We start from the raw sequence: 12,333 nt of genomic DNA on the forward strand, positions 1-12,333 counted from the left end.
GTCTCTGTTTGTCTGTCTGTTTGTTTGTATTTCCACTTTCTGTAGTTATTTCCATGATGCTATGTATAGGTACGTCTCACTAAAGTGTGACAGAAAGTGGAGGGCGAAAGGTCAGAGTTTCGGTAGTGACAGGAAGTGGAGTTCATATCTGTCATTAATCAACCCTCTCTGACAGGTCAGACATTCCAGGTCATGGGTTCAATGGCTACTAATTTACAGGTTCTGTCTGTTTCTCTGTGTTTTTGCATTCATGTATTTTCTCTACGGTAGTTTTCAAAGCGTTATCCACATGCCATAATTCAGGACTGTCTGGGAAAAGATTGCAACCTGAAAACTGCGGGAACTCTCAACTATTTTTTCAATACAAATGTTCTGCGAAAAAAATCAACTGTCAATGCAGTAATCATCAGTGTAGACAATTCTTTTCTTAGTTCATATGCGCGCATGTATTTACATGATCTGATTACTTCCAGTCCTGTCTACCCAGGGTTTCCCAGATTAGTGTTTTGCCCCTGCTTTGAATATGGCGAGGCTTTGGAAATTGTACAGCCATTATTATTTCAACTTATTGCGTTTCGCCTTTCAACCCTATGGCGTGCATATACAATACAAATATCACTGTCATAGTCATTAATCCAGAGGACATATACTAAAGATAAAGCACTATATATAACAGTGGAATGAATTCCAGGCAGCTGTCCGTAGATAAGTAAGGTCGGTAGGAAGGGTCAGGTCTGAGCTATGACATTCTAGCCGGCAGCTGACGGGGCCCGCCCCGCCCCTCCCATGTCACAGTCCCGATGGGTAATTGACAAGGACATCTCTGCTTGTGTTTCCCTCGCCATCATCAACAGGAGCGTGTTCACGGTTCAGCCGTCAGCCGAGGTCACGCCAGCGCCACCGCATCATCTTTACGGGTTATTACTTTTGCATGAGGGCTCAATGATCGACGCGTCTTCTTTCACGTGTTAAGTTTCATTGCAATAACTCTCGCCACCACCAAATGACGTCAGTAGCGGAGATATGCCGCCGAGGAAAAGACCGCAGCCATGGGTCCTCGCCGTGTGGTTTATGAGACTCTTGTTTCTTGTTCTGGCTGTGAACGCGTTGTGGCTGTGGTTGGGGAAAGACGGGTCCCTACTACAGCATGCCTTCTACACGTCAGCCTCTAAAAAGGCTGTTGGACGACAGAGGATATCAGCTAACAGAACTTCACGCCTTCCGATATTCAACAATTGTTGCAGGTACGTGAATACTCAGAACAACGAACCCTCATATCTTCAATATTCTATAATTTTCACTCCCAAACCTTTAAAACTGTATTGGCTTATGTTGTATTTTCCAGTCAGTAACCGCTTACCAGCCATTGAAATACGTGTCCTTACAGTCAAATACTTTAACCGTTTGTACCGAATATCGCATATTCTATCATCATGGGGTAATGTAGGGTATTACCAACCTCTTCCTATCTTATGCAGTTTGTCCATATTATCATATACTGGGCTAAATTGAGTATTATATCTGACAGTCGGCCCCACAGGATACAATGTCCTGTCAGCACACGGCCATAGCGGCAACACCAGTAGCTATATCTATAGACAATCGATAGCCATATTCCAACAGCTGCATCATTTACAGCCCTACAGACTCCAGCAATAGTACCGCTCCGGACGTCCTGACCGCTGGTCCAAGATACCACGACCTCTGGCGTAGCGTATCATCCATTAATCGGCTTTTGGAAGAAAACCAGCGTTGTTCAAACGTGGCCTGGTTTAAAACGAAGGATTAAGTTCACCCCTAGTTGCTATCTTTAGCGCGAATACCAATATAAACCCACATGTTTTCACGGGAACTTGCGTCAGAGCGCCGGGCTACATCGATCGCGACAGTCTGAAATGATAACAGAGCCCGACGTGCTATTTATAACCCCATGTCTGAGAGTGTTACCGTGTGCCCTCTACTCAGACGCGGAATCCAATTAGTAAATGACTTGGTATTTGTGCCGCAGGTACCAGAGACGTACTTTGTAACCATGCCACGTCTGCCCTCGCCGCGAGAGGACATTTGTCGGTACTATCTGCAATGGTATTGACTTCGGTCTGTACCTCCCAGACAATTCAGACTGTAACACAATTATCGACAAAAATTTACTAATAAAACTGTGGGATAATCGCCCTTTAATTGGTGTTTTTTTTAAGTATTGCTATTCACAGATGCTAGTAAAAATGCGTTAGTCGATGAGTATGTCGTTATAAATTCAGCACGTACTGTATATATACATCAAGTATCGTCACGCTGTTAGCACGTGCGTATATGATTATTCAAGTTCAATGGTACAAGAACAGGTTTTGTACCCACGTGACTAGGACGCCATGTTTAATGATTAAACCTGAATGTTTACTTTGATCACAATTCTTATTTCTTTACTCTTAACATATCAAAACTGCAGACATACACGGGAGGAGTTCGCAGCCTTGATTACGTTGATGTTTACAATTAATACACACACACACACACAGACACACACACACATGATACATTATATAATTTTGGAATGGAAACTCTCTCTCTCTCCCCTAACTCCCTCCCCCCCTCTCTCTTTCTCCCTCTCCCTCTCTCTCCATCTCTCTTTAGATTTATCAATCGATCAATCGGTCAATAAATCAACCTATTTATCTATATCTCTCTCTAAATGTTTATAGATAAAGATATAGCTAGATAGATACTTAAGTAGATAAATAGACAGTAGATATATATATAGATATATATATATATATATATATATAGATAGATAGATAGATATATATAGATATATAGATAGATATCGCATGACTTTGTAACTTCATGCAAGTAATTAGGGTTTGATGATTTTGAAAATAATGCAAATGTGTAAGTTCTGGTTCAGCTCGTTTCATGTGCACGTTACGCTGTGGATGTGAAGTTCCATGAAAACCACCATATTGATGTATAAATGTAGACCATTCGTTATATACAGGCAATTGATCCCATTGTTCACTTGCAAAGGTCTGCATTAGTGACATGCACTGTAGGTCATTGGCCTTTGGGTAATTGCTCGTAGCATTCGTATAGAGTCACGGAGTGCCATCCGTTTTTAAAATTTTATCATCGATGTCTATATTTATAGGACAAGGACGACAAAGGTCATAATTAACATATCCATTGTTAAATCATGCATGTGCAGTGTGAGTATTGATTGATGATATTAAATTTTCGTGAGAATAATAACGGCACCGTTCTGTCTGTATGATGTACTAGTATGACGAAAACAGATGTATAGATAAATAGATAAAAATCAGCGTCATGCCAGCTCGCTTGAATCGGCGGATGATCAATAACGTGCTGACAATCGCCATTAGTCATAGTCGTATCCTGTCACTACAAAGGGTAGAAAGAGAAGATTAAACAATATTTGTGATAGTAAGTCAATAAAAGTGACAGATTGTGTTATGCATAGGCTGGCAGTGCAACCTAGTTAGTTGGATGATTGATGAGTATTATCATGTATGGCAATGTAGGTTAACTAGGTTTTATGTGTAGTCCTAGGCTTTTTAAAGTCACATTCATATATATCTTCATCTTATATTTCAGCAAATCAGATTGGGAAAAAACTCTGTGACATCCGTTTTTACTGATGTTAGTAGGTTTTGTCTTGAAGCTGATTTTTTTTTCAAAGATTCTAATTCAGCCGGCAAGTTCAAGGTTTAACCGTTCAATGAGGCGGATAATACTTGCGTAATTGTCACGTCACTGCATATAAACATGTAATAGCAACGTTTAAAATAGCTGTGGTTATGGAATTGTACTCGGCATCTCAGCCTATCTCACTGAAGCTGCGTTGCCTTGGCGACCTCAATGCGGCCAAGAGATTTGACAGAGTGCTTTAAGAACTTCATCGATGAACAACGTTACGAATCTTTCTACACATCGTGCGTCTTGTCCTTTTTGTAATACTTGTGCATTTTCCATGATATTATACCAAATCCAAGTTAGGCCCCAGCGAGGCCGCCACCGTGCTGCAGTTCTAGTCTCTACTAGACTGACTACGCTGGCTATCATACGCAGCATAATTTGCCAGGGGGGAGTGTGTGTGTGCCACCAGGGGAGTTGGTTGGCCAGAGGGGGAACATGAACCTTAGTGTACATGTGGACTGATTCCTCTGGCCAATTTCCCGATTTTTTTGCCGAATTCTACGGTCCCCGTACCCCCATAGTAAGGTCTGGTGGAGGCTAGTGAGATACATTGTGCCCACTTGGCATAGGAGAGTCATAATTGATATTCATCAAAAATATCAGTGCAATGTATACGTTCAAACCCGCTCCTTACTTTTCCCTGTATTCTGTTGTTTTAGGGGGCAAACAGACCGTTTATCTATTGCACTACAAAAGATGAACGGATCGCGGTGGAGGTTTAACAAGACAGCAATAGATATTTTCAGGTGAGTCGGTAGGTAGTATTTAATTTCTAACAACCCACGTATCTGTACAAGTACGAAATCCGTTAATCTCTCTTGCTTTTTGCCAATTCAAAGTATATTCAAAGAAATGGATGTAAGAAAATTTGAAATACAGACCACTACTATCCCCACCCAACCTCTGCTTGGAGAATACGTAAGTAATGTACATATAAGTACAGATATTACCAAAAACATATAGCCACACCCAACAGTTATTCAGTACACCAACATATAGCAGATATATTTAGGGTATTGATCCCGCTCATGAATTACAGTATGAACCATGACAGAAACCAATAAATCATGGAATGCGTAATTACAAATTCCTACTTTAGTGGAGTATAAAATAACCAATCGTTCGTGTTCGGTTACAAACCAGTTTTATGATAATATCACGATTCATGCAAAATGTGTATCTTTCTGATGTATACTTCTTCTCACTTCTTCGTAGACGAGATCTCCTAGAGATCAGTCACTTCCACGAATATTTCACAGCAACAAAGAAGAACTCCCCGCTGAACTCCTTTATGTACTTCTTCGAGAAAAACAAGAAAGTTCGAATCCCAGTCTCAGGGCCAGTTTGGTTTAGATTACCTAAGGTAGGTAAAGAGGTATTGTAGTAATTCCTAATGCGTTTTAATAGAAAAGGCCATGTTGATTTGATTATATGGAGGACATTCGCGCGTGCATCAATTTTCGGACGTTTCCTTAGAAAAACGTTTTGAACCGTACTGTAGATCGTAAAAAAGCAGCTGCAAAAGAAGCAAATACATGCCGTAGACTGCAAAAATATCGTAAAACGCATTACTCCTGATAAATATCTCACTGGACTGCGACACGTTGGTGGCGTCGCTGAATTGAGCCTCGACTTTATAATGGAAAGATCATCCAAAACTAACAAGTATGACAGAGGACAACAAAGCACACAAAACGTAAAAAATATTTCTTTTTTATCGATGAAATTCGTTGAGCGCTCAGTCAAACTCCTATAAGCTGCAGCGATGCCGCCAACGTACCCCAGCTTCAGTGATATACCTCCTCCAGGAATCAGAGCACAATGTGCATATCACAACCCTTTCGTTTAGAAGTTCAACGCTATATATTTCTTCCAGGAGTTGCCTTTTTCCAAAGATGACAGATTCAACACTTGTGCCGTGGTCGGCAATAGTGGCATCCTGAAAAACAGCAAATGTAGCGACAGAATTGACTCTTCTGACTTGGTTATAAGGTACGTGTATACTTGTACAAATATGCATAGGTATACGGTAGTTTCTGTGGTTAATTTATCATCTTTTTTATTGCTTATTGCACGGTAACATTTTTCGTAGGTTGTCCAAATATCGTAGGGAATTCGAATTCAAGCAGGCTGTGACCATGGACAAGGACCTGATGCTGCGTTGTTGGTAACATGGCAGATGAATTTCGTACGACACATGTACGACTATCCCAAAAATGTCTTCATGATCAGTTTGCGATCGTATGACAATGGTGCGACGATTGGACGACAAATGGGCACAACCTTACTCTGAAATTTCGCTATAAAATGTTTGTACTCACGTGGTTGTAACGTAATAGATGTTTGACCTTGGCAGATGTAACTTCGCTCCGGTTGACGGGAACTACACTGGAGATGTTGGGAGGAAAACTGGAGTGATGACGCTCAATCCGTCCATCCTCATACACACGTGAGTCTGGAGTAGCCTAGCGGCCTTAGATCAATACTTCATGTGTTACATTGTCAAAACGATGAAAACACAATGATACAATTACAATTTGTAATTACAATTGCAACTTTTTGCAATTCACGCCATGTCTGGTGTTATATCTAATGAACAATAAATCAATCAAATAGTTGTAACATGACAAGTCATATTAGTCAAACTGGATTTTCGATTCGGGGTGATTTGAGAATCGACGGGTTTTATTTTGCTATTTTCAGGTATAAATGGTTATTAATGAGAAGAGATCAGGACAGATTTCTGCGTGACATGGGTCACTATGGCAACGCACTTGTTTACACCAATCCATTCCACTTCAGAGAGGTAACGGACATCGTCATAAAGGTGAGAGTTACAATTAGTTCAAGCGTCTTTCAAACTGCATCTATGGGCGATGTAGACTTAATTCAGGTGATGTCATTGTTACTTTGGTTCGTTATAATGTTCACTTCTAAAATAAATCGGGTTTTATATTACAATTAAAGAAAGAGCTTGAAAAGTTGACTATATATCACTTCGGCGTGCAGTGTGTGAGAGAGCAGATCATTAAAATCCCAGATGTGGCCACAGTAGCCTATGCAAAGTAGGTGGTCACTAGAGCAGGTTTGACTGTGCATGTATATATACGTCACGTCAAATTAAATTCCCTGTTGCATTTTTGTATAATTTCCTCACGTTGTGTCTCCAGGCAGACTTGCTAGCTCGCCACAGACACGCCAGACAGAAGTTGTACTTCTCCCACCCCACGTACCTGGAGGGGGTGACGGAGTTCTGGCGCAGGCGCAACGTCACGGAGAGAAGGCTGTCTACAGGTAACCTTCAGATAGTACAAAGTTTCAACAAAAGACGTTTTGTAAGACTGAATAGTAAAATGACCTTTCGGAAGTACAATTATATACAATGGCATGCTTCACTCTGCTACTTCTTTAAGCAAGGTGGCACGTGGCTGAGTTTGTATTCCCCCTTTCTTTCATCCAGGCTTGTTTCTAACCAGCGCCGCTATTGCTCTGTGTAGTCAAGTACAGCTGTACGGGTTCTGGCCATTCTCTACAGACAGGCACGGCAACAACATACCCTACCATTACTACGACAAGAGCAGCATCAACTCCGTGGTGCACAACATCTCGGAAGAATTTGGACATTTACTGCAACTCTATCGCGAGGGCATTGTCAATATAACAACGCACCCTTGCGAGACTAACTTGAACTCCAGCATAAGTGCCTAACAACCTGTCATGACAATCAATACTTGTTGAAAGTAATGAAACTTAACCTTACTAAGTTAGTAGAAACATGTCAACAACAACAGCAAATTACACAGTGCTTTTACCTTGAGAACATGTCAGAGTGAGTATATAAACTATAAGACTCTGTCATAAACAACTGACATTAGTAATTTTTGTAACAGTTCTGTTTGTTCATGCATTCAGTTGAAATATGAAGGAAATTGTATTAGTTCAAGGTTTTATTTAGTGCTGATTAATCTTTGTATTGATCATCAGATCGAACAGAATGAAAGTTACAGATCTTTTCGACATCACTCTTTTATAAAGCTTGGAAATATACACAATAATGCTTTTCTATGTATTATTTTCTAAACAATTATAATTTTTCATTTTCAAATACTTCAGCTTATCAACATAATGCATTTTGCTACTGTATGGGATTTACTAGTATCTGCACTTTGCAATATTGCAATATTTCAATGTAAATGATCTTCTGAAAAACATGATTCTATGTGTAGATTAAGATATGCGCTTACTAGTTGACATTGGTCTAATTATCAAGCTTACATGTATGCATTATTCTTAGAGGCCTTATAGATATGTACATGTATATGCAACAGTGTGTACTTTGGAGCATTATTTTGAACTGCGATCTTTGTAATAAAATGTAAAAAATTCTGATTTCTTGCTCTTCTTGCATGTATTAGCCTTTCTATAATCACAATAGCAGCCAGCCTTACAGTTGCCAGCAAGAGCAGAGGCTAGTAAATCATGAAGTGCTAAATAAATGGATTCATGGATCAATGATTTAACATTTCCGTGATATCATCATCAAAAGAGTAGCCAAACATGTCATAGTCTGCCTTAAACTTCAGCTTGATTTTGTGCAAGTCTTCCATGGGCACATCTTTGTAGAAGTCCCAGAACAGTCTGTTGCCTTCTCTTGTACGCGTTTTTGGCAGAAGCCTATCCATGCCAACGATGCCGGCTTTTTTGAAGAAGAGTGGGAAGTCCTCCGCTAAGGTTTCCGTATGAGCGATGAAATCGTAGTCAATCTTCAGCAAAAATAAAACAAGAATGTAGAAGCCAGCAATGAAACCACACGGTATAACTTTCAACACTACGGGTGGGTACCGGTACAGAAAATTCAAGCCCAGGTCCGGTTCAGGTCCAGAGGATCAGGTCCACGTTTGGACCTGAACCTGATTCATTATGTGAGAACTAGTGAATGGACAATACTCAAAACAATGGTCCATTTTGCAAGAAAGAAATCTGTTTTGCGGAGTATTCGACTCCCACTGGCGTTTTAAAATCCTACAAGGCTAACTGACTCGGTACTGTTGACTGTGAAATTTGGTAGAAATGACTAGAGACTCTTGTTATTTTCCTCGACTGGTAAGCCCCGAAATGTGTGAATGCCTGCATCATATAATACGTTCATTTTTCCAACAGGTCCAACATCCGGTGCACCTAATTTTTTCAGGTCCGTTTTTTCTGGACTGGTTCAATGAGAAAAAACGGTTTTGTACCGGTACACCATACCGATACCCACCCCTATTCAACACGTGAAGTATACTGTACTGTGATCTAAGCTACTAGTTATTTATAGTAAGGAAACTCAGTGACATAAATGGCATTGATTGGACCTGAAAATTGGCAACGATATGTAATGTTAATTTGCCAGGACAAACAAACAAAAATATGAATAATTAACAGATTTCATGAGTCAAAGGTAAAAAAAGCTACATTTATGAATATACAATATAAAATTTTAAGGTATATAAAACTTGGATCTTGTTTGATTGTGGCCTTTATGATATGATATTGATATAGTTAATATACATACTTGACAAGGAGTACATAAGTTTGAGATCAGCTCCCAGTGTAAGTCCTGCCACTCAGTCCTGTTGGTTCCTACTGCTTTGATGAAAGCCAGAAAAGGAACCTGGTGGATTGTCACATTTTCACTATTTTTCATTGATTCCTAAAGTAGAAAAGAATAATAATAGATTAAATATCATCAGGTAATTATGAAACAAAAAACAGCATGAAGTGCAATATAATTCTATTAGCCCTGATGATGCAGACCAAGAAAAATATGATTGTACAATTATGATTTACACATATCACTTTTTAAGTAGCAAGCTGTTAGTAAATTCCTGTTAACAATTTGACACATACAAATGTATATCTAGAATAAAAGATATGATTGTTCATGCTTTCTATCTATCTTTCTATAGTTCAGTCTTCAAAAATTAAATGAGTTACCTGTGGCCTTGATGTATTTAAGGGTATGGTTTCCAACATAGACTGATAACTTTTCCAGAACCCAAACCGCGCTGGTGCCACGACAAACTTATCTTTCCATGCTGACACCAGTCTAAAGAATTAAGTTGACAAACCAAAGAGGAAAAAATCAGTCTAACTTAAAGTCTAAGCTCCATGGTTTCAAAATCAATGATTGAATGAGTCAGTAGTATGCTTAATTTTCCTCTAGTTGGATGTCGGATTTACAAATTGTGTAGATAAAACATGGAGACTAAAACATGTTGAGATTTTATGCAAACACATTCAGCAATAATTTTTCAACAATAATTTTCAAGGAGTACATTTGTAAGGAGGATCCATTACAAAGAGGCAACACTGATGAATTTTGCTTTTTCCAATTCAAATGAAAATATTCAACTAAAATCCTTCATGTTTTGTTGATTTAACCAGTAACAAGTACACACTTACCTTTCTAATGGATCCCGCACAATAAGGAGTTTGGTGTATTTTTCAAAGCGCAAGCGAACTTCCTCCTTTGTGTAGTTCTTCAGACGTTTAATTGGTTGCCTGTCAAAGGTCTTTCTCATTCCGACAGTTGATCTATGCTTGTTGTACTCCAGGTTGTGCAAGATTGTCAAGGTTGTGGTGCTTCCAGTCTTGAAGACTTGGCAGTACAGGAGCTTGTGTCTTTCATTAACAACGAAACGTCTTAATGGTGGGAAGGTCTGTGAAGAACACCAGAAAGCAGATACGTCGGAATAAATATCATCTGTTTTGATAGAATATATTTTGTTTCGAACTTTAAAGCTTCGACAAAATAGTGATTCAACATATCATGTCAAAAATATCCAACCATGACCTCACGACCTTTTCCAGACCATGGTTGGAACAAGGTCATCAGTCGTGAACAAAGCCATCTGTGCTGGTTGCAAAGGTTACGTGCTGTGATGCATCCAACTAAGAAATTTAACTTAAACGAATCAAACTCAGGAAAGTCATATTCTGCTTGGAAGTGATCAGAAGATTGAACAGGAGCTCGGAATAGGATTGACTACAGGTTACTTACTGCCCTCGGCTGAGCGCTCAGACCTTGTTTGAGAAGTAGTTGAAAACAAAAGTGTTTGAAGGTCTTGAATGTATGACAGGGGCTCAACACCATCCAGTATCGATGTTCATCTTAGTCAGAGCAAAGACCCTATTGTTTGAAATGACATTAGAGAACTTACAATGTTTCTCTGATCATTTTCCCTGCAGTATTCCTTTATAAGTGTCATTCTTTCAGACTGTCTTCTCTCTGCAAGACTTCTGTTGTCTGTAAGAGAAACCCAAATGCACAATCATGTAATGATTCATAATCCGTAAAGAGCTATCTGATACTATCAATATTCATTGGCGTTGATTAATTTGAACAATAAAGATCCTACATCTCCTTTATGTTTTGAAGTCAGTGAGTATATAATCCTTGGTAATGCAAATTCGGCAAGAATATTTGTACTGTTAGATCTTTTACTATGGGGTTGGGTGACTCTATGTTAACAATCTAGAGGAAAGCATTGTGAATTGTCTTAGGGTACAGTCAAATAACGAATTTGGGGAGAGCCCTAAATTCTGAGCCCCTTCAGTTTCTGACACTCCCATGTTATAAGGTGTTAGAGCAGGTACTGTTGTCAGAACGAAGGGTTGTAACAACAATTTCCGAAGCCAAATACTTAGTATTCATTCCTCAGCATGTGTGATACAAATATTGTTCCATTCATGACCTACCTGGAACATACCGAGATAGCTGTGTGTAGTTTGATTTCATCGCTGTCACTGCAATTTGTCCTTCAGTTTGTCTGAAGCTGAGATACGTGAACACAAGCACCCCAAATGCAACTGCCACAAAGAGCCAGTGAAAGATGACAGAAACCCTCATTGTCTATGACTGGTTAAAACAATAGAGAATATTAAAGGTCCCTCTATAACGTGAATAGCACAAGCACAATCAAAAACACAGTCTGCTGCTCAGTGAACTGTAACACTAATCTGTACATGTAGGATACCAACAATTCAGATGTTACATTAAGGCAAACTGATCAATATGCATGCCCCATTGTTGGGGCTAATATCCAATCCATACATTACGTTGTGACTTTAAACTCATATTTGTATTCCTAGATGTTCAACAGTAGACATATTTACAAAAAATGTTCTTCAGGGGCAAATCTAGTTCATAGACCTATGACATCTAGATAACCTTAGTTAATTGACCTATGACATTTACAGTACAATGCACATGACATGCGGGTCTAACTGGTTTTCCTGTATGTGTACAGCTGATAAAACAAACACAAAGGCCACATGTAACCACCTTCTAACATAGACCTTTATTCCAATCCACCAGATGACTAACATGTACAGGTAGTTGTAACCAGAACATGTATTTGACAGCAAAGCAGTCAGCTACAAATTGTGCTAATGGAAAGCATATGAATCATGTACATCATGTAAATGTACATGAATACCTGTACTTTCTAGATACACATTTTATGTGTCACCACAAAATATCACGATTTCTATAATAATGTAGTTCCTTGACTTTTATTTGAAAGGACTATTTCTGAACATTCAGGGGGCAATTTTCTGAACACTTTTGATTGTACATAT

General features: G+C 39.2%; 2 protein-coding genes across 3 annotated transcripts; one reads left to right on the plus strand and one right to left on the minus strand.

Moving 5' to 3' along the window:
* The first annotated feature begins 749 nt into the window (after positions 1 to 749).
* LOC118411761 (alpha-N-acetylneuraminide alpha-2,8-sialyltransferase-like) lies at positions 750 to 8,100 on the plus strand. Its single transcript, XM_035814245.1, has 8 exons — positions 750 to 1,244; positions 4,371 to 4,457; positions 4,927 to 5,074; positions 5,588 to 5,703; positions 6,068 to 6,160; positions 6,415 to 6,538; positions 6,882 to 7,005; positions 7,172 to 8,100. The coding sequence occupies exons 1-8, from the start codon at positions 1,024 to 1,026 to the stop codon at positions 7,417 to 7,419; spliced, it is 1,161 nt and encodes a 386-aa protein (XP_035670138.1). The 5' UTR covers positions 750 to 1,023; the 3' UTR covers positions 7,420 to 8,100.
* Positions 8,101 to 8,186: 86 nt separating this feature from the next.
* LOC118411762 (carbohydrate sulfotransferase 10-like) lies at positions 8,187 to 11,818 on the minus strand. Of its 2 annotated transcripts, none has more exons than XM_035814246.1 (6): positions 11,452 to 11,815; positions 10,914 to 10,999; positions 10,156 to 10,412; positions 9,688 to 9,799; positions 9,266 to 9,403; positions 8,187 to 8,474 (listed from the first exon to the last, which is right to left on the minus strand). In XM_035814246.1, exons 1-6 carry the CDS (start codon positions 11,600 to 11,602, stop codon positions 8,220 to 8,222), a joined length of 999 nt encoding a protein of 332 aa, XP_035670139.1. In that variant the 5' UTR covers positions 11,603 to 11,815; the 3' UTR covers positions 8,187 to 8,219. The 2 variants fall into 2 exon arrangements, with proteins under 2 accessions (XP_035670139.1, XP_035670140.1); XM_035814247.1 differs by having other exon boundaries at positions 8,253 to 8,437; positions 11,452 to 11,818.
* Positions 11,819 to 12,333: the final 515 nt, after the last annotated feature.

The sequence above is a fragment of the Branchiostoma floridae genome, chromosome 3, assembly GCF_000003815.2.
Source record: "Branchiostoma floridae strain S238N-H82 chromosome 3, Bfl_VNyyK, whole genome shotgun sequence".
Lineage (NCBI taxonomy): Eukaryota > Metazoa > Chordata > Leptocardii > Amphioxiformes > Branchiostomatidae > Branchiostoma > Branchiostoma floridae.

Excerpts from the sequence above, each read along its gene's own strand:
- LOC118411761 (XM_035814245.1), top strand. The coding sequence starts at position 1,024 with ATGCCGCCGAGGAAAAGACCGCAGCCATGGGTCCTCGCCGTGTGGTTT. Across the intron at positions 1,245-4,370 it reads ATATTCAACAATTGTTGCAG|GGGGCAAACAGACCGTTTAT; the intron begins GTACGTGAATAC and ends CTGTTGTTTTAG. Across the intron at positions 6,539-6,881 it reads TAACGGACATCGTCATAAAG|GCAGACTTGCTAGCTCGCCA; the intron begins GTGAGAGTTACA and ends TTGTGTCTCCAG.
- LOC118411762 (XM_035814246.1), bottom strand. The coding sequence starts at position 11,602 with ATGAGGGTTTCTGTCATCTTTCACTGGCTCTTTGTGGCAGTTGCATTT. Across the intron at positions 11,000-11,451 it reads GCTATCTCGGTATGTTCCAG|ACAACAGAAGTCTTGCAGAG; the intron begins GTAGGTCATGAA and ends TTTCTCTTACAG. Across the intron at positions 10,413-10,913 it reads AAAATGATCAGAGAAACATT|ACCTTCCCACCATTAAGACG; the intron begins GTAAGTTCTCTA and ends TGTTCTTCACAG.